Genomic DNA, 21,823 nt, shown 5'->3' on the forward strand with positions numbered 1-21,823 from the left:
CCACTTCTAAAAAATTACAATCGGCAAAGGTAGGCACGGGGGACGGCGTGTCGTCATACATCCCCCTACTTTTTCAGATCCACTTTTAAACCTGAGTGTAATACATGGCTCTATAACGTGAAAGTAACATAGGTAAAGTTCTATAACACTCCCCTCCTCTTCCAAGAGTTTAAATCAAGAAAGTGATTTTTTAATTAATTTTTTAAAAAACATTTAAATAAGACGACTAAAATTTCTATCACACTACTTCTTTCTCGTCTCCTTCATGCGCGGCGCGGATGAGCTCATCTACTGTCATTTGTTTTCCGCTATAGTTCGAATTACGACTTTTCTACACAAAGTTCGTAGCGTTAAGCGTTGCAACGTCACAAAAATGAATGTTCAACTTCATTTTCTAAGAGATCAACACACAGTATGAGTAACGTGAGATGTAGGAAGTCTAACTGACATTTTTGATGTGACAAGTATTTGTTAAATGGTGTTGAATTGAGTAGAATTGTACTAACTTTTTCACAAAAGGGGCTGAAAATGCCTGCATGGTGCCAACGGGCCGATGAATGACAAAAAGGGCTGAATTTGGTACAATTGTACCAAGTGTGGCAACACTGCACTGCCGTACAAATGCACAAATTCAACAGACTATAATCAGAAGCTCACATTCGCCAAGAATTTACTAAGCAAGACCATCTATTATTTTAATTAAAGATTCCGACAAACATATTAGTATTCACAAAAATAATAATTTCAGAGACTCACAAGTTATACTTGAATCTTCTTTATGCACTTCCTGTAGCAGAAAGTCAATTAGATGTCGTAAGTTATTGCTACTGTAATCCTTGCCATTCCTTTCCAATAAAGTCTGTAATGAGAAACAACACATTGGCTTATATATATAATAGCGTCGCTGGGTTAAATTAAGAAAAGGTACTATATGTTCCGTCAGTCACTCACTTTTTACTATTACTAAAGCGCTCTTCAGTATTGACCATTTTCAATGATATTTATATATCCCTCTTCCCTCCCCATGGTGCGGGGCATTGCATCGGAAGTTTAATTGTGCATCTTAGCGATCATGAAAACTTTGAATTTGACACTGATAATGGTCATTTCGATCATTTCGGGCTGAATTTGGATTTAGACGGCATCAGATGTGTCACTGTCCATCTTAGTGACCACGATAACTATGAATTTGACAATACCCAGACAGCAATTTAAGCTTGCTGCAAGTTGCCACAAACTTGCTGTGGCAAGGTCAATTAGCTTGCCGCAAGCTATACTATGCAAGCCAATTAGCTTGCTGCAAGCTTGTGGCAAGCTAGTTAGTTACATCTGGGCAAGGCTTGCACAAGCTTGTCTTCACAAGTTAAACACAAGTCAAATTATCTCAAACGCAAACCAAGTATAAGCGTATTCTCATCAATGGCAAGCTTTATTAAGTTTATTGCAAGCGAAAACATGCCAAACAAGTTATATGGAAACTTGCAGTAAGCGAATTTAGATAAAACAGTATGATATCAGTATAATTTAACTGTCTGACTAAATCTATGCTACAATATGTTTTCTCCTCGCCTTTCCAATTATTGAAGCAAATGCACAACCATGAAAACACCCAAGTCTCAGATCCGCTTCTGCAAAACATCAAAATAAGCATAATTGTTACGTTTTAGTTCTGACAAGCAAATATCTAATACGTTGCTATATTAGCCGCGAGTATTTGAAATTTCTACCTTTTTATATAAAAACACAGAAAAATGTTTACACTTTAAACACAGCGTTCAGATAAAGTTTATAGTGTAAGTTAAACTTGAAGTTTGTATTAAAATATCTGCAACAGTTCTGTATTCTTTCGCGAAATAAGTAGGCTCAAATCAGCTGCCATCTATGTTCACATTTATGCTTTATACATAAATACTATAATTCGTTATGCCTCATGGTTACCGAAATATGAGGAAATAAAGAGCCATATTATAGGTACGTGGGACTAGAGTACTAGACGGCACAATTAAAAAAATAATTAAGTTTGTCCTTTATTCAAGCTGAATGCTAACAAGACGCTAACAACGCGAACACTAACACTACCTTGTCGCCGAAAGTTAAGAGGTCAGCGTCACGTGGTTTTTGAGAACAACTGAAAATCGAACGCGCGCTGGCTTTTTACTTCAATCTAAAGAAAAGCGTCTCGCAAGTGAAGCATGGGTTGCCCCCACTACAGCTTGCGCTAAGCAGAAATAAGCTTTTGTGTATAAGCCAAAGCGAAATAAAATCAAATAAAAGCGACAGGCAAGCTTGCGGTAAGCAAACATGCTGTCTGGGTAATATCGGTCAGTTTCGATAATTTTTAAAAACCTCTCCCCTCTCCCAACTTTGAGTTACACCATCAAAGTGATATGACAAAAACCATCTCAGGTTAAACTTCACTTAGGTTGTAAATATGATCGAGATCGGTCGGTGGTTCAAGAGTTATTAAGTTTTATATATCTCTAAATCCTATTCCCTCCCCTAAGCTCTACCGTCAAAATGAAATGATAAAAAGCACCCCAGGCTCGAATCTCATCTATGTAAAAAAAATAATCGAGATTGATGGTTTGGTTTTACATATTTTTATTCCTCCCTCTCTCTCCCCTCCCTCCCTCTCCCTACCCTATCGTTAACTTTAATAGACAAATACAATCCCAAGACCGAGCCTCAACTGTGTTGAAAATTTGATCGGGATCAGTCCGCTAGTTCAAGTTGTTAACTCAATAGCATATTCACGTTATATATATATATATATATATATATATATATATATATATATATATATATATATATATATATATATATATATATATATATATATATATATATATACATTCATTGATTGATTAATTTTAGTATATCTTTCTCCTTCTCCTCCCCTACGCTACACCGTGAGAGTGAAATGATAAAAAATATCCCAGGACCAAACTTTATCTATGTTGAGAGTTTGATTGAATTCGGTCGGATGGTTCAAGAGTAACTTTATTTAATTTTTTGTAAATCCTTTCCTCCTTCCCGAAGTTCTCTTGTAAAATTGAAATGATAAAAATCATCCCAGGTCCGAACCTCATCTATTTTGAAAATGTGGTTAGATCGTTTGTCGAATGGTTTAAGCGTAATGAAGTCACAAAGGCAGAGATTTTTTTATTTTTATTTTTTAACACATCTCCCCCTCTCACTGCCCTACTTTGCACGTAAAAGTGAAATGACGAAAACATCAAAGCCCCGAACCTTATTTATGTTGAAAATTTGATCCTGATCGGCTGGGTTGATCAAGAGTTATTAAGTTTTATTCATCTTCATCTATTTTCCTCCTCTCTTCTGCCCTAAGACCTATCGTCAAAGTGAAATGATAAAAATTTCGCCGATTTGAACCCTATCTTTGTTGAAAATTTGATTGTGATCGATTGGGTAGTTCAGGAGTTTTTAACTCACTTTTATTTTTATAGTCATAGTCACTTCTATTTTTATAAATATTGAAGTTATTATATCTCCCCCTCCCCTACGTTACTCCGTCGGAGTGAAATGATAAAAACATACTAGACCCGAACCTTATCTATTTTGAAAGTTTGATCGGAAGTTTGGTTCAGGAGTTACTAACTTTTATTTATTATTTATAATTCCCCCTCCTTCACCTCCCCTAAGTTCTATCGTCAAAGTGATTAGCTAATGATACTCCCAGGTCAGAACCATATCTACGTCAAACATATCTACCTGTATCTGTCTATATCTATCAATATATATATATATATATATATATGGTCTGAGAAAAAGATACAGCAGAATTTCAGGTGTGGATTTCTTGTGGGTGGACAACTAAAGACAAATCATATTACCTCATGTCGGGACATGTATAGTTATAGTGTCACGGGCATTGAGCAGCCTGACGGTGTGTAATCGTCACTTACTGGACCAGGCACGTAGCCAAGAGGGCGGTCCGGACCCCCCCCCCTTCGGATCCAGAAATTAAAAATTTTAAGAAAGAATGATACAAAAAGAAACGAGTAAAAGATGAATCATCGTCAAAAATATAAAGCTACACCAAGCGTTTGGTTACTCTTTCGTATGAGGAGCTTTGTGTGGAAAAAACGGAGGAGTCAAGTTAAAAATGAATATTATTGTAATGGAACATTCCAAATTCCTTCATCTCCATGCTAATCCTATGAGCTACAAATGACGATCGACAAACCGGTTGGATAAGATAAACTCTCAGGTAGAACTTAAGAAATGCCCAGAATCACCAATAATATGAGCCATTTTGAATTTCTCGGCAACACTAATCCACTTTATAGGATGTCTTTAATCCCGAAGGAGATTTCGTTCCTATCCTTGAGAGGATAAAGAAAGTTAAGAAAAAGAAGAAGAAAGAAGACAGGTAGAACCGAGTTCGAATGTCCTCTGTAATTATATCTTTTTCAATATTTTCTTGTATTATCCTACTCAAGATTTCTTCATAGTTTATTTATTAAAATAATTACTAACATATCCTCCTTTTATTATCCTAACAAACCAATATGGATATGTTGCCAGTAAAATAGTTTAGATTGATTGATCTCCTGGTGTGTAACCACAATATTTCATGTCAGCCCCGCCCCCCATTACGAAATCCTGCTAAACGAACGAATATATGTTGCCAGTAAAATAGTTTAAAATGATCGAGCCCCTGGTGTGATAACCACAGTATTTCGTCCGGACCCCTCTATTGCGAAATCCTGGCTACGTGCCTGACTGGACGCTACTCAATGTGACTCTATTTAAAAGTCACTGGCTCAGCTCCTAATTTGAATTTCATTTCTGAGAAACTTACTTGACGCATATAACATCCATATAGAAATTTCCAAAAAGCAAAGAAAATCTTAGATTTGGAGAATAATAATTATTATTACCAGTCTAACTTTGACAGAAGTAGGAATATATAATTAGGATGAAAGATTGACTAAATATTTGCCCTCAACCCACAAAAGATGTATATCGCTATATTAGCCAGAAGCCCTATTCAGCTAATAAAAGCCATAATATTTAATTTGTAATGCACATCCTAATTGAATACGAATCGAACCATTATTTATGCTGGAGTATTACATTGGAATGCCAACTAAGTTTCTCAATAAGGTGTACCTAAAAAATACGAAACGTAGATATTCGTTATGATAAAGTTACAATCAAAGTCTATTCCAAAGTGATACAAATAGTGTAATTAACTTTATGTAGCATGTTAATAACTTTTCATAAATGCGTAAATATTATTTCAATAAACTAAACTAATACATTAATCAAGTTTAAAACTTAAAATGTTTTTTCCTATACTTAAAACAATGTTAATAAAAGTTTGTTTTTCTTCTTATAAAATACTTCATAAATTTAACGTTATTAGATACATACATTGGAGTTTTCTTTGAAAATGTTCCAAAGATTTAACGAAATCAATAAAAGAAGCTGTTAATCGAGCAAGAAAACAAAGCAACAGAAGCAACATAAAATACATTGGAAACATTTTTCTGGGGCTTACATGACGTTGATCGGAAAATGGAAATTAATATGGGATGTACATTATGTAACAACTATATAGAATCAAGTTTTTTTTTTACTTTGGTTACTGCTTAAACATTTGTTCAGAAACTGAAGTATTCCAATGTATTTCAGCAGATGTATGGCACATTTAGGAGTGTGCTGTCTTGCCAGTGGAATCAATTAATGTACGGAACATGACTGACATACACTGAAAGCAATATTCAAGATGTACCTAGTTTTCTTAATCTCTGAGAGATACCGTTATTTGGTTTTCTGGGGTTCGTTCGGAAAACTCCATTTACTATAGTTTGCAATCAGTATATGACTTTTGTATCCTTAGATAAATCATAAAGGATACTAGTAAGTAAGTTGATTTATGTAGTGTGATTATACCAAGATAATATTTAACAATAAATCAAAGTGTGAATTCTTCAATATACCTATAAGATGTTGACTATTTCTCTGTGCATATGCACGACATTTATTGTAGCACTGAAACTTAACATGGTTAACAAGATTTCAGAGCTTTAAAATAGATAACGCGCCGTGTAAGTTTTGAGTAATATGTAATGCTTAATTGTAGCAGCATGTAACATACATATTAATTATCTAGTTTGTTTCCATGTATCAACACAATTCGGAAGACTCTGCAAATACCAAAGATATCATCTGGTTATACCTAATATAAATGTTAAAGTTCGTCGTATATATATTTCAAATAATTGATCTTATGAAAGGTATGAGGGTTGATATACGACATTATATATTACGAAAATGGTAACGCATTTATAGGATGATGAATCTAACACTTCTTAATGAAAAAAGTACGCTATTGTATTTTACACTTTATTTTTTGATCGTGCTTACTGATATCCAACTTAGAAGGGGTAAAATTAAGTGCACAACCAGATACATTTGTCAAAAATTAATATAAAAAAGAACTTAATTAAACATTGTCTTTTCTATTTTTTAAAAACATATTTTGCCTGTGAATTCCAATGGAGGTTTAATTGTTCTCAATCTCGAGCAAAGGGTTTTGCATTAAATCAGTTTTAACATGAATGATTCATTCCTGAAATTTGTGCCCAAAGTTGGTAAGTTTCGTATAGAGGATACTTTAGCCGTGACTAGCTCATTTCCTTTGTAATTTATCTATCTTCCAGTAAACAAAGCGAAATATTAACTGTTTGCATAATCCTGCTACAAAAATGTGCTTATTTTAAAATTTCTTTGCTGTGAGTTGTAATTATGCTGCCTACTATATTCTATCTTACAGTTTCATAGAGATCAAATTGTTCATTTCCACATTTTTTCATCTGACTTTGTTGTTTGCTACTGAAATGCTGCTACATAACTTTAAGTTTATATGCCACAGTTATGAACTGAAGCTAAAGAAGACGGTCATGATTAGAGAAATGGGATAGTAGAGTCAATGAATTGCGAGGAAACGGGATAACACTTAGGAAAACATGAGAAAGGGTTTTGTCAACAAATAAACGTTTCGTGATAGCTGGTGCATACTTATTGTATTTTTTAGTTAGGACATATCAATTTCCGATATTAATAATCATATGATTCATTTTCAATAGATTCCAGTGCGCTAATACATTCTACGTTTTAGTAACAAAAATGTATTGTTGCTAAAGTTAGTTTTATCAATCTCCACGCAACAAACAACAAATGTTATATTGGAGATACTTTGCTAGATTGGAATACGCACTTGGAGTGAAGAAGACGTTTTATATATTGTGGTATTTGGTCAATGTAACTTGTCTAATATAATAAGGAAAATGCTTTATATATTTTAATAATCACTGCTTGCCTCTAGATCTGAACTCGGAATTTCCAACCCAATAAACGTTGATAAATTGTTTACTAGGTAGGACGACTTTCAATTAATTATGCTAATATAATTACGTATAGTCTTGTATTTAAAATGCTGCCGATTTAAACGTTACATAGTCAAGCATTGTAAGGAAGTTCTACAATTAAGATAGCACTTTTACTAGCAAACAGCAGCAAAATATTTGCGTAAGATAGAAACAGCATACAGAACTGAAACTTTCCTGTTGTCGTTGTTGATCTTTTGCTATTGTAACACGATGATGGGAAGAATCGTTGCAATTCCCGAAACACTGGACAACCGGGAATGCACCTGATTCTTAGAAACGGATTAACTTTTCATATTGGATAGGAACAACGTTTAGAATGTAATTCGATATTTATATGATTCGCTAAAGAAAATTGGGTACGGAACGGGATAAGGGAATAGAAAAAAATACAATACAATTGTAATGAAAGTTTGACAAGCGAGTTGATCTTCTTTAACTTATTCCATTTCTAGAAACAACAAATGAGAGATTACGTAGTGAAGACGGAATGTTAAGAGGACGTCGTTGTGCTGGTGATGTGATTGGTGCAAGGGACTCTAAAACGAAAATTAACTAAGTATTAGAAAGTCAATGATAAGTTCATAGGAATGCTAAACAAAGGTTAATGTTACCTGTGGCATGGAGACCCGTTTCCGATTCCCGACCGGAGCTCATGTGGCAAGGATTCCACGTTAATCAAGAGGTCCATGTTTCAGATAGCTTCGCTCCTGAACGCGACGTAAAACTCAAGATCAACTCAACTCAACAGTAAATGTTAAGTATGCTACATCTGTAAAGTTGAAACAAACATAAAGACAAGAACTGGAAAGTGCAAGAAAAAATGCTATTTTTTATATTCATCGAGGGTTCACTGCCGCAGAAACCAACTATCCATTTAATTCAATGCTATGCCAGGACAAACCACAGTGCATTATTACCATGCTCTAATCTCCTGTTTTATGTTGTCAATTCCTACATTGTTACACACTTCATAATCGTTATCTGAATGTATCAAAGATTGCAAAATAAACTCTCCCTGACACCTTGCAAAATGAAGTAATTTTTACTTTTTTCCCATCATCCCCAAATGAAGTATTTGAAAGAAGGAGAGAGATCATATCCCCCTTAAATGTATTGTTCCGCTCTTTAATTTACCCTAGAATGTAATAAGAGGTATTGAAGGGTCACAACGTTTTCGCTTACGACTAAAAGCAAAAACCAAAGAAGAAAGAAAGAAAAGAAACATTAGAATGAAAATGTTATATTTACTCATACAAATATTTAAAGGATAAGACAAAAATGCATATATTCTTCTCAGGTTACAAACGAAATTGAATTTTACTTGTGTTTTTCTACTTGGGCAACTTTCAAGGGTATGCCCTCCTTGTTTTCTCTTTCATATGTAAATGGAATAAAGGATATGTAATCGTATTTCAAAAAGTTATAGATCTTGATATTTGGTTCGAATCCTCCAGTTGTTTCTAGGCTAGCCTTCTTACGTGTGGAAATCACATATTGACTTAAAACTTAATTTTACATGTGCGAATAAAGTATTCAAACTCGTCGATAGTGATATAAGTGAAGGTACTCTTTGACAGTACGTATTATGTGTAATTGCAAGGCCTAACAACATACAAACATTGCGACGTATTTATTGGTATATGAACTACTTTATCAATTTATAGAGAGTAATGTTCCACTAGAAAGTACCGTTCTTTGCATAGGGGATCTTAATATTAACCAAATAATGTGTTCTAATTCTGATCTTTTACTTACAAAAATTAAGTGTAAAAACTTAAATAAAGTTATGTCTTTACATGATTTAATGTCTGATAATACTATTAAAACTATAACTGGTCTTACTTTAGACTTAGAACTTATGCAAGACACTCCAATTAACGTTGTCTACACAATAAATGAAAGTTGTTTGTCTAAACAAAGGAAAAAAGAAGTTTTCTTCGACAGCAGGCTAATTTTACTCATCTCATTGAATCAGTAACAAGTAGTGCACACAGAAACCTAGGATTTATTTATACGACAGGACAGTTTTGCTACAAAGGGGCAACATTCATTAAACTATTTTTGTCATATGTTAGATCACAATTAGAATATTGTTGTACTGTTTGGACACCAAATTTCACTAAGTACGATGAAGCAATAGAAAAGAAAAGATCTAGTAGAAATTCTGGAAATTGCTTTCATATATGGAAACTGGTTTCTACACTTTCCTTTTGAAGTTTTGCTAACATTAAATTTGAAAGATGAGAGAAAGAAATATAAATATTTGATGCATTGATTTTAGGTAAATTATTTAACCGCAAAAATGACTTTCCAGAACTAATCTCAGAATGTTTTCTGCATGTCCCAACAGGTAAAACTAAACTAGTAAACACTGGAATATTCCACTGTAAGAAAGCAAGAGATAATATATTTCACAAGCCAGGCCTCTTTAAAACATAAACACTATTCTATTCTAACAAATATCGATTCAAGTGTGCTTCTGATACAAGTGTGTTAATATTAACTGTGCTGTTTCAAACAGCTTGAAAATACATTGAAGATACAGTTTTAAGGTTTATTCTTTTGTGTCAAAAGTAATTTCTTAAAGTATAACATAAGTGAAGTATTTATGAATACACTTGGCAATATACTTTTTTTTTTCAGAGGCGTCGCGTATGCTCCTGTCAAGTAACACATACATATTCAGGCAGGTTTTACTCTTCTATATCACGTTAGCTGCCATGTGGGTCCGATCGGACCTACTGGAGTGGTCTAAAAAGATGTCCTCGTAGGTCCGATCGGAACCACGATTTTTAATTTGTCGAGTTGTCCTTACAGTACTTGTATTCTAAAGTGCTGCCTCTAGTGTTAATGATCTGTAGTGTTACTATCACATACAATATAGGATATATTTATGTTCTAATTGTTTTGTTAGATATATACAATATAGGATATATTTATGCTGTAATTGTTTTGTTAGATGTTGCTGATTAACGCCGCTAGAGGCGCTGAATATCAATTAACCAGCATTTTCTGTTTCTGTAAGGCCGATCGGACCTACCTGTTGCTTTTTGAATGACTTCTTCTAATTTATTTTAACAAGATGCCAGTATTGTGATGTCCCCGTCAATTTGTTGAATTTTCAGAAAGGTCTAGATCACTATATTCTTACTTCAAATGACATTAAGTTCTGCACATATTTCTTCGTTTTTCATTGCACAAAGAAACTACTTATTAGCACTAAAAGCAGCAGGAACTTAACAACTTCTTATATAATAATGAACAAAGGACTATTAAACAGAGTTGCCAGTTCAACTGTAATTTATGCCCTAGCTGATAAAAAATACACAAGTAGGTCCGATCGGGCCCCCAAGTTTCACGCAATTCAATACATTGCATTAGGTTATGTTTCAGCATTACCATTATTTTTAAAAATATGAACAAAACAAATATAATGTAAGTACGTACGTTTGGCAACCTACCGGTAAACAACAAAATTCACCCCTGGCAGCTAACGTGATATACTCTTCCATGTCTCAATATAGAGGAACACAATGGAAGTAGAAAATAAATTTGTTATTATATGGAATATTAGCTACTGGTATTGATTAACATCTATTCTGATTATTTCTTGTACTTGGTATAAAGAAAATTAACTTAAATGAAATTGCGGTACCATACTCACTTTGGTATCCTGTCTTTTGTTCAAATCAAAGTAACTTCACTATTCTTTACTTACATACACTGTGATATTTTCATATTAGTTACCGATATATGAAGTAGTCGCTGGTAGTGTAGCATTACTGATAACTGAATGTTGTATTTTGTCCGAAAATGTAATGCGAATATAGCTATTAAGGAATATGTTCAAAATTTCAGCAATGAAAATCAAACAATTAAACGAAAAATTATAACTAGATATTATTGAATGAGTTACCTTGATATACCCATTAATACACTCTTTTACTTTTATTTGTTGATTGTATGATGTAAATTCTGGTGCAACATAACGAAGAGATGGAAATGCATTCAGAATCAGTCCTGACTTCGTTATTGCTGTTTCTAATTCTTCAATCAGATTTATCATCTCTAGCAACAATGGATCATCGTAACTGAATGTATGTCCTGCAACAATATTCCAAAGGCAATTGATAGCTGGAGCATGAAATATGTGATCTATCGACACAATTTTGGATCCACATTCACGAATGTTCTTCTGTAACATTGTTATAAAACGTAAACTCTCATCTGAAATCGTTGAGTGCATGATATTTCTTCCGAATCCCAAATAGCTTAGTGATCTTAAACACAATCTTCTCCTTTCTAAGACAGAGGACATATTTCCAAATATTATTCCTGAAATTAATATACACTTATAAATTATGTAAAAAAGTCAGAAAAGAATTGTTGCACAGACACACACAAACACACACACACACACACACACACACACACACATAGATAGATAAATAAATAGCTAGATAGATAGATATAAAGATAGGGAGATAAGTTGATTGATTGATTGATATAGATACATAGATAGAATATAGTCATTTTAGAAAGGCAAGGGAAAAATTTGTAATAAAAAAAATTGACAACAGATATGTAATTTTAAAATTTGCAATAAAATTAATTTCATATTTTCAAGAAGATTGTGCGTAGGTATTTACGAAAATAATTTCTAAAATACTAAATTATTATTCTCTGTACCACAATGTAAGGATTCATATCAAATCTAAATTATGTTGATAGCCCTTCAAGGTTTCGACACATATCTAGATATACATGACTACTTTACCCTAATATTGCCTCATATATAAACTCATACATATCATTCGTGTTTTATAATTCTCATTTCATTACTTATGATTATTGTCACAATATGAATTGAACCTATGCCACTAAACATGTACCTGTACCAGAATCAAAATAGAAAGGTTGCCAATCCTAAATGTTTATGGGAATTGATTCTGTAAACACTAACAAATAAACGTATACACTAAATCGTACTTGTTTCTTTGATACTAATTTGGTGTGACTATACTTACGATAATAACATTCTAGGGAACGAAACTCACTTGAAAAATTTTATGAATACTATAATTACGAAGTAATTGAATTGGGAAAATAAGTTAGCATTTTTATCCTCCAAGATTTTTCTTTTACAAAGGTATTACTAATCTAAATACGAAGCGAAATATTGTGCAGTGCTTGGAAACGCTGGCATACTCGCTTGTTATACAGGCGGAGGGCATACTCGCTTCTGATAACCCAGAAACAGGCACAGAAATATTAGTCGCTTACTACAGTAGAAGATTAACGAAATCCGGACAGAAGGCTAGTATTTGTAGAAAGAATAATATGCTCTTATACATACCTTACGTAATTTCGTTACTTTCTATTCAAAAGAAAATTTAACCTTTGTGTGGACGGTGAGTGCTTAGCTACACTAAATAGACAACCCGATAAGGTTGGCAAATATACGAGATATGTTATCCTTAAGCGACTATGACTTCAACAAACACTATTTGCTAGGTTCTAAACACCCACCCGACATCATTAGTAAAAAATATAATAATGAAATCTTTGAGTGTTACGTCCCACGATTATGCCGGTTAGGTTAAAGGAGACGGTGATGATGAGTAATGAATGAAATGGTGGAATGAAGAAACGGGAGAACCCCGAGGAAACCCACGCACACGTTGTTTGTCCACCACAAAGTTCACTTGGTTGGGACTGGGGTTGCACCCGGGACCCCAAGCACCAGAAGGAAACGCTCTACCACTGAGACACCGCGGCAACTGACGACTTGAACAAACATCTTTTACCTAATGTAGTAAAGGAACAGAGTAAAGATGATAATTATGCAGATATTATCTGTCTTAGAGGGAAAAGAAACGAATAGAGTTTCTGCAGTTACATCGACAAGATTTTTTTGTCTTAAAGACGGCATACTTTATGCAAAAAAAATCTTCTCGATTACGGACTATTATATATTTTATGTATACCAAAGTGTTTAGCCAACTTTTGGTTTACAACTTTTCACAGGCAAGCTACCGGTCCACACTACGGATTCACAAAGTCTTATAAAACTGCTATAAGAAAACCGATCCGCCACATCTTAAGAGTTATCTTGCTTATAAGATACGCACGTGCCTAGACTATAAAAAATTATAAAGGTCACGAGAGAAAATAGAGACTGAGCTATCGCACCATTGTGTAGGAAACATTGCAAGAGCATGGGTCTATGGGTATCTTGGATTATTTCCAAGTGATGAAAGGCGATATAAGTATATATTAGTAGCAACGGAATTAGCAACGCGTTACCTAGTCGCAAAGACAGTGTACTCAACAATTACCGAAAACATAGACATTTTTTAGGACATGACAACATTTTAAAATTTGGAGCCTTTACGACATTATTTATAGACCATCATCCAGTACACGGAGCTGTTCGTTTACAGTAGCCCACACAAAAATATTATTTCACTTAGAAATACTCACCAGCATACAATCACGTTCGATTAGATTGGTAGAACAAATGAATAAGATTATACAAAATTGTCTTAAATTTTTCATACAAGAGCATCACACTGACTAGCATCACACCGCATGTTATTTTCGGTATTAACCCTTATTGGTACAATCCGGGCCTGGGAGGCCCGGAAGATATTATTTCCTACTCAAAGCTTCATAAATATATGTCTCAGGCTAAGTCTTTTTGACATCATTAGTTGAAGATTCAAAATTGTTACGATTATATTTCCATTTTGCAATTTTAATTTTTGAAACTTCAATGTGTTTTCTTTCTATACCCTGATTATGCACAATCCGGGACATGTAGGCCCAAATTTATATAATTCATTATGCCATATACATACTCTGTCTTTGACATTCATTTCCCTCAAAGTATTGAAATAAGTATTATAAATTATAATTTTGCTTGATACAACTAGATTCTGTTACATTTCTTTCATAATTTGTATATACTGAAAATTATTTTTTGTATTAAAATACTCTAATATTCGAGAAGTAAATATATTATTTTTAATTACACCTTTAGCATGTTTGAAAATAGGTCCCGCAAAGATTTTTAAAACATTCTTCGATTCCATTCTGTCCCTCTTTCGAAATTTAATTTTACTGCATAAGTTTGGTGTAGGTCTATTGAACACGTCTTATTCATTACTGCGACTTGTAAATATGAGTAGTCTAGCGGAAGGTGCCAGATGTTAGAAGAAGAGGACGAAAACGATACGTGCTTCTGGTTGAGCAATGATGAAGTTAGTGATGGTGAGGATTCGAATATTCGTAATGATATGGATTGTCATATAGAAAATAGCCAGTGGAAATGATACAAATGAAAGTGCCAATGAAAATGATTGATGCATATGGAAGTAGCCGAATATCGAATATTGCAAGTGCAGAATTGTGTTCTAAGGACGGACGTTCTTGGTCAAATACTCCGGGGAAACAATCTCAGACTAGATCTCACAATAGTAGCCTATACGATCAGCTCCTGGACCACGGCAGAGAACATTTACTGATTCACCTCGCGCTGCGTTTGATCTGTTCATTACACATGACATTTTGGAAGAAATTGTGTTGATCTCTAATTTCCAAGGAAGACGAGCAGTAACTGAGGTTCCAAAGAAATGGAAAGAAGTCGACAAGCAAAAAATATTAGCGTTTTTAAGACTTCTACTTTTGGCTGGCGTCGAGAACAGTTGGAATGTATCCGTCGTATGTTTCAAAATTGCAACTCACACACGCATTACAGCACTACAATGTCTGACAACAGATTCAAATGTATTCAATTTAAATCAGCCTAGCCTCAAATCGTTAACAACTGACGAACAGTTGATTCCATTTAGAGGTGGATGTCTTTTCATTCAATACATGCCTAAAATCCCGCAAAATATTGAATGAAAGTATTTTGGATTTTCGATGCTATATTTAGCTACGCTTTTGACGTGTATTTCTATTGTGGTAGAATATTGGTAGACCAGTTCGAAGAGGTCTTGCAGCAGAAGTTGCCAAGCTTTTGGTGTCTAGCCTGATTCAATATCAAGGACGTATCTTCATCATCATAGGTATTCTGCCTTTATTGGCAGGTGACTTGCCGCAGCTGAGAAGCTTCCATGCTCCACGGTTCTCCGCTAGCTTCTTCGTCTTCGCATATGATCTTTCTCTTTTTATATCATCCATTAATCGTAGTCTCCTTCGTCCCCTCCCTCTCTTTCCCGCCACCATACCCTCCCAGGACGTATCATAACAGACAATTATTTCACAAGCATTCCTTTAGCAGAATACCTTCTCGCAAGAAACATATCAATGGTTGGAACAGTTAGAAATAATAACAGGTGCATCTCCCCATCAGCAGACCTAATAATAAGAGAAATATTTACTCTTCCTAATTTGTTTTTAGTAAAGATGTATCAATGGTCAATTATGTTCCTAATACAACAAAAATTATTCTCATCAGCAACAGGCATCATGATTTGATAATCGGCGGTAATCGCGTAAAGAGGAAGCAGGACATCTACAACTACTACAATAAAGTAAAGGAGGCGTCGAATTGATGGATCAAGAATTGCGAGAATATTCTTGCAAAAGACAGATTTCAAGATGGCCTTTTGCTTTTTTCATGAATATGTTACAAGTAGCTGTATCAAACTCTTGTCTTGCTATCAAATATCATAATCCGAATTGAAATATCCAAAAGGATCATAAGCGAATGAGTTTTATCAATGAGCTTGCTTGTGATTTGATTACAACCTAATGTTTAGAAAAGCTAAGTCGTCTATTTTGAAAAGTCTATAAGAGACAATTTGTTAAGATGTGGTATCAAGGTTGAAAGCGATACGCCAGGAAGACCTGAACAGAAGGAAAGGAAACACTAGTACCCTAGTTCTAGAGACTGGAGAACCAAAGTGGTATGCTGCAAAGGTCAGAATAGTGTGTGTAGTGACCATACGTTTGTTGTGTGTGAGCAATGTGAGGTATTTCCAGGTACCAGTGAGACACATAAAATATTATGTGTATTGTGAACAATAAAATTTATCACGTTAAATATGCACGTCGTATATAAATTTTAAAGCGTACGTGTAACTTAAAAATTTGCATCTTTTCATGTTAGATATATCAATTTTAGTTTATAGTTTGTTTTGTGCTCTTTATATAATTTACGAATTATATTGCTGTACCTACAACTGAACATGTTATACGAACAAAATGTCAATTTGTTACACGTTCAGAACGGTCTCCACTAAATTATGTTCACATGTTCATACAGAGTCGTGGTCCTCGCAGGCCCGTAAAGTGCAAACTACGATAAGAAAAGCGTAGTCCCATTAATACAATGTAGGACGATATACCCATCTAGTTTTTTATTATTTGGATATCAGCCTAGAATTTCAACGGAATGCACGTTTCGGTCTAAACAAAACACACAAATTGATAAAGAAGAATTAACAGCAATTAGAAACAAGTTGCAAACCAATTCGGAACAGCCATATATTAAACAAAAGAGTTTTCATGATAAACGTGACAAACATCCTCCCAGCCAGGAGATCTTGCTTGTAGATTATTTCCCTACAAGAAAACATGGTCACTAGGATGCATCGAATTAACACTTTTTTAATCAGCTTATCCTTAGCGAATTATTTCCCGAATGGTCTCTTTATGTCATATAGAATATCGCACGACTATTAGTTAATTTCATTAGGTGCCACTAACTGCCGAAGGTTTCAAAAATTTGTTAAAGAATACATTTTTTAAAAGCAAATTATACATATTTACTTTTACGAAAACATTTTACGCTCAGTATTTATTTTTTGGGAGAAATGTATATATTTTACGTGAAAAAAATTCAGCTTGATCGGTCAAGTCCTTCTGGTAATTCAAATTTGGGAAAATGCATCAATCAGCGGTGCAGCTATTTTGAGCGAGCAACGGGTTTTAGCGTTGATTTTACACATCACAGAAAGGTCCGTCAGCTGCAAACGTTCAAGCCTTTCCTTTGTTTCCGAATTTGCAGTATTCCAGGCGTTCGCCAGCAAAACTTTGTTTGATATCGCTTCTTGTAAATGCATCGATCCGGTTGCTTGCACTTGTGCAAGAAAGAAGAAAGTGCCTAAATTGGAGGTTTAATTTTTAATTGACCAGAGAACCACTCGACATATGGGTGTGGCAGGACTTGATAGAAAGGAGACACATAAACGTGTCAAACATTTATTGCGAAAAAAAACCAGGCCAGAAAAATCAACCAAAGTCCAATGAAATTAATAGTTCCGGAAGAAAAACGATAGTGTCAGTTTACAAAATGAATCGGGAGAAGAAACAAATTCCACTTTCGAGTTTCTTCCTGCGCTTGAAAGGAAGAGGACTAGCCCTTCTAAACAAATGAGAATTAGGTTGCCGACATTCTCCAATGCAGTATATAGATGTAATATATCAGACCGCAAGGCCGCAATTATCGCTTCGTCGCTTTTGGCAGATAACGGACTGGTTACCCCAGTTCTCAAGGATAAGGTGATTGACGAAAGCAAGATTTGGAGAAAGAAGAAATCCTTAGGAAACGCCATCCGTTAAAGAGGCGAATGCACCAACCAAAGTAAAAGCGTTATACTTCGACGGAAAAAAAAAAGAATCAGACTCCCACCCTTGAGACTAAAGACGGCATCAACCATTGAATAATGAAAAAAGGTCACTACGTACTGCTACAGAAGCCAGGATCGAACTATCTTGGCCACCGTCCTCCTTCATGTGGAAGAGGAGAGAGCATAAGGGTAGTCATTACAAAGTTCTTTGTTCATCAAAATATCCCCATTTCAGATCTGGTTGTTTTGGATTGCCACAATACTGCTACCAACACTGGACGGAAGAATGGTGTGATGGCACATATTGAAGTCTTCCTGAAGAAACTCTTTCAGAGAATCGTCTCTATGATACACACAAAGGAGCTCCCGTTTGATTGAATTCATTGACGGCAATCTACTGGACCAAATACATTTAGAGAACCAATAGGATCAGCACTTCCAACCTGCGAAGAGTTGCCAATCCAAAGTTTTCAGCCTGTCCCAGTAGACTGGGAACTCAACTCCACTGAGGATTCATTAAGCACGGATCAAAAATATTTGCTGAATATCTTCCAAGCGGTTTCTCCAGGAGAATTCCCAGTTGAATTAGCTCACATGAAGCCTGGTAAAATTTATCAAGCCAGATGGCTAACTGCAGCAAATAGAGTCTTACGTCTGTACGTAGTAACAAAAGAAAACACTCTTGAACTAACAACCATAATCCAGTACATCATGATGGTCTACGCGCCACTCTGGTTTGCTGTGATCCGTAATCCGTCGTATGCAGAAGGAGCTCGTCATTTGTTGCCACTTATTACGATTTCTCGCCACATGGTAGCGAAATACAGGAAAATTCATCCAGTGATCCGTCGAAATGTGTAGTACGACCATCCTGAGAACCTACATCTATCAATGTTGACTCACCAAGATGCTAAAGTACGAGAGCTTTCCTAGAAGCGACTCCTAAAAGCAAGATAAATGACCCAACCTAGTGATCGCCTACCGTTACGAGAATTCGTCGTCCCTGAAATCAACTTAGGAGCAACAAACTATGTTAATATGGTTAATAGTCAACATGCACGCTGATGGAGCCACCACTGACAAAACACTTGAGCCTGCAGAATCTAAGAGAAAATGTAAAGACGGCTTCAATGGATGATGAATCTAATACATCCTTACCCTGTCAAACTCACGCTGTAGACAGAATCGTGAAGTTGGTGACAAGCGGCATCATCGGTATGTGGGCAAGAAGCATGACATAGATTAGTCCTAGCAACACTACAATCCAGAAAACATATCAGAATTTAATACAAAAAACAATTTGAGGTAAAAGACTAACGATATGAACTTGAACTACCATATGCAAAATTAATACATAAGGGCGGGCGAAACTCGAACTGAAGCCACTTCTTCATTGTGAGTTTTGGGTTATTTCCATAATTTATGTTTGGAAATAAGAAAGAATTGCAGATGTAAAACATCTTTCTTATCTAATTAACGATCCTGATGAATCACAAACAATGCAACTTAATTTTAAGAAATGAAAAAAGTAGGGACACATTTGTCCGTATTTTAAGTCACTGGTGGCACCTGAATGACTTGACTCATCAAGCTGAATTTATTTCAAGTAAAATATATAACTTTAACACAAAACCACATAGGATAGCCATATTTCATAAAAGTACATATTTTACATTTTTAAAAAATAACAATTATTTTTTAACAAAATTTTAAAACTTTCGGTCGTTGTGGCACCTAAAGATATGTACCAATCGACTTGCAATTTTTTGCACGTTAAATGGATCCCATTTCGCAAATAATATCAATAAGGGCAACCTGATTGTTTTAAAAAAGTTGAATTTCGATGCACTCTAATTGTCACCTCAAACATTTCAGCAATCACAACGAGGGGCAGGCAGAAATAAAACAGAAACTTAACCAAAATTTGTACAGAGTCGAGTTACCTTCCAAATTCAGGAAGAGAGTACAGGAAATTTTTATAGATCATCTAAATCCGATCTAGATCCCTATTAAGAATGAACATCATTATCAGCACGGACTTCTACATGGGCACAAGTAGAACAGGAATAGAATAAAATTACAAGTACTTACCTGCAGCAGGAGATAGAGCAGAAGCAGAAGAAAAAGGCCAACAACAGAAAAGCTGCACTATCACGGATAAAAAAAAGCATTTCTTCATTTCATATATCCAATTAATCTCACTCTGTATATAACTGCGCTGCATCAATATTTCCGTTAAATCAGCAATCTGCAAATTCAGCATTTTTCTTTCCTTTTTAGTTCCAAAAGTCATTAATCCATTCAAGGTCAAAATACAATTACTAGTTTCCAACATCACTTCTTCAATGGAAATTAAAGGATCTCCTATTACGTTATATTTCTTTTTCTCATACACAGTATTCATGAACTCAGGCGTCTTGCAATATTATTCAGAGTGGAAAAAATTATGTTCACTATTGCTTTCTTTATTAAAGAAAATTTTCAGAATTCTAATTCCAATTATTCTTCTTTCCAGTCAAATTACATAAAAAAAACGGGCCAAACCTAGACATTTAGAATATAAATATGCGACCTTCTGGAATTTGTTCATGATCTCTTCCTCATTAGTCTCCAGAAAATTCTTTAAAAATTCAGTTGCGGGTTTTCCGCCATTTTGAATAAAGAGTCTGCCATTTTGGATTTTTCATATGCCCTTAGGTTATGCCACATTACTTCTAAGCTTTACTAACATAGAAGGATCATTCTTTCTTTATTATACTTGCAATATTATAGGCAATGCAACAAGTTATTGTCAGGTTTCTCCGAATAACGACTCTGGCATAACTTTAGAATAAAGTGAAAAATTGTGATCTGTATTAGGGGACATATTTTTTCATTGCCCCATACAACTTAACAGATTAGAAATGTGAAAAAGTGCTCGAATAAAGGTTGTTGGAAATTTCATAAGCTTTAAAACGATATATATATTGTTACTATATACAATATTAGAGATGCACAACGAAGCTTCAAACTTCATCGTACTGCGCACAATCTCTGTTGAAACTATGAATGAATCATTTAACATGAAGAAAAAGAGAAATCATTTAGTAATATGAGACGGGTTTTCATTGCAATTTCCGGTAAGTATCAATAGGTCTGGGAATCCGGATAGTTTAATAGACAGTAGGTAAACAGTAGCATCGGGAGGGGATGCACAAGAACTCTGAAAGTAGACTTTCTTACTATTTTTCTGTATGTAGGTCTATGTGTTCAATGAAATTACTGTTTAAGATAAACGTTTCAAAAAGAAGATGAACTCTATTGAAATATGTTTTACTGATGTTATCCTGCAAAAATATCCAGTGCGCGTTTTCCGACTTTTTGAATAAATAGCCTTAGTCTAGTGCAATTACGACAAAAATCGATCAAACTTCTTTTAAATGGTTTTTTTAAATGATTAAACCTGTTAGAATGTGTCGTATGTATTGATACTATACTAAGACGGTCCCAAAGCACTAGTTCTTGATTTTCATTTCTTTTGCGGCCAATTATATGAGCAATATGTCTGATTTATCACAAAACACAATGGTAAATAATTACTGTATTTGATGGTTATGATGATGGACTTAGAGCAAAGGATATAAAAGAGTGGACATGATTAATGAAACCAAGAATACGCGTAATTGTTCAATATAGAATCCATGTTGTTCGTTTATCTCAACAGAAATTCCATTCTAATACAAAGAACAAATCCGAATTGATGTCACTTCTGACGAAATATCTCGAGAAATCTGGTTGAATTGTGCATCAATCACCTGGAGATACACACATATTAGTTGTGTT

The 21,823-nt window shown here is 34.6% G+C and overlaps 1 protein-coding gene across 1 annotated transcript in view; it reads right to left on the minus strand.

The window, feature by feature from the left end:
• LOC145692188 (methyl farnesoate epoxidase-like) overlaps nucleotides 1-20,405 on the minus strand; it is a 37,462-nt gene extending 17,057 nt beyond the window's left edge. Inside the window, exons 1-3 of the mRNA XM_081767486.1 lie at nucleotides 20,093-20,405; nucleotides 11,338-11,756; nucleotides 757-859 (exon numbers count right to left, since the gene is read on the minus strand). Coding sequence (XP_081623612.1) covers nucleotides 757-859; nucleotides 11,338-11,756; nucleotides 20,093-20,405 — 835 coding nt within the window. The remainder of the gene's footprint in view (nucleotides 1-756; nucleotides 860-11,337; nucleotides 11,757-20,092) is intronic.
• Nucleotides 20,406-21,823: the final 1,418 nt, after the last annotated feature.

Source organism: Thermobia domestica, chromosome 8, assembly GCF_964235325.1.
Source record: "Thermobia domestica chromosome 8, izTheDome1.hap1.1, whole genome shotgun sequence".
Classification (NCBI taxonomy): Eukaryota; Metazoa; Arthropoda; class Insecta; order Zygentoma; family Lepismatidae; genus Thermobia; species Thermobia domestica.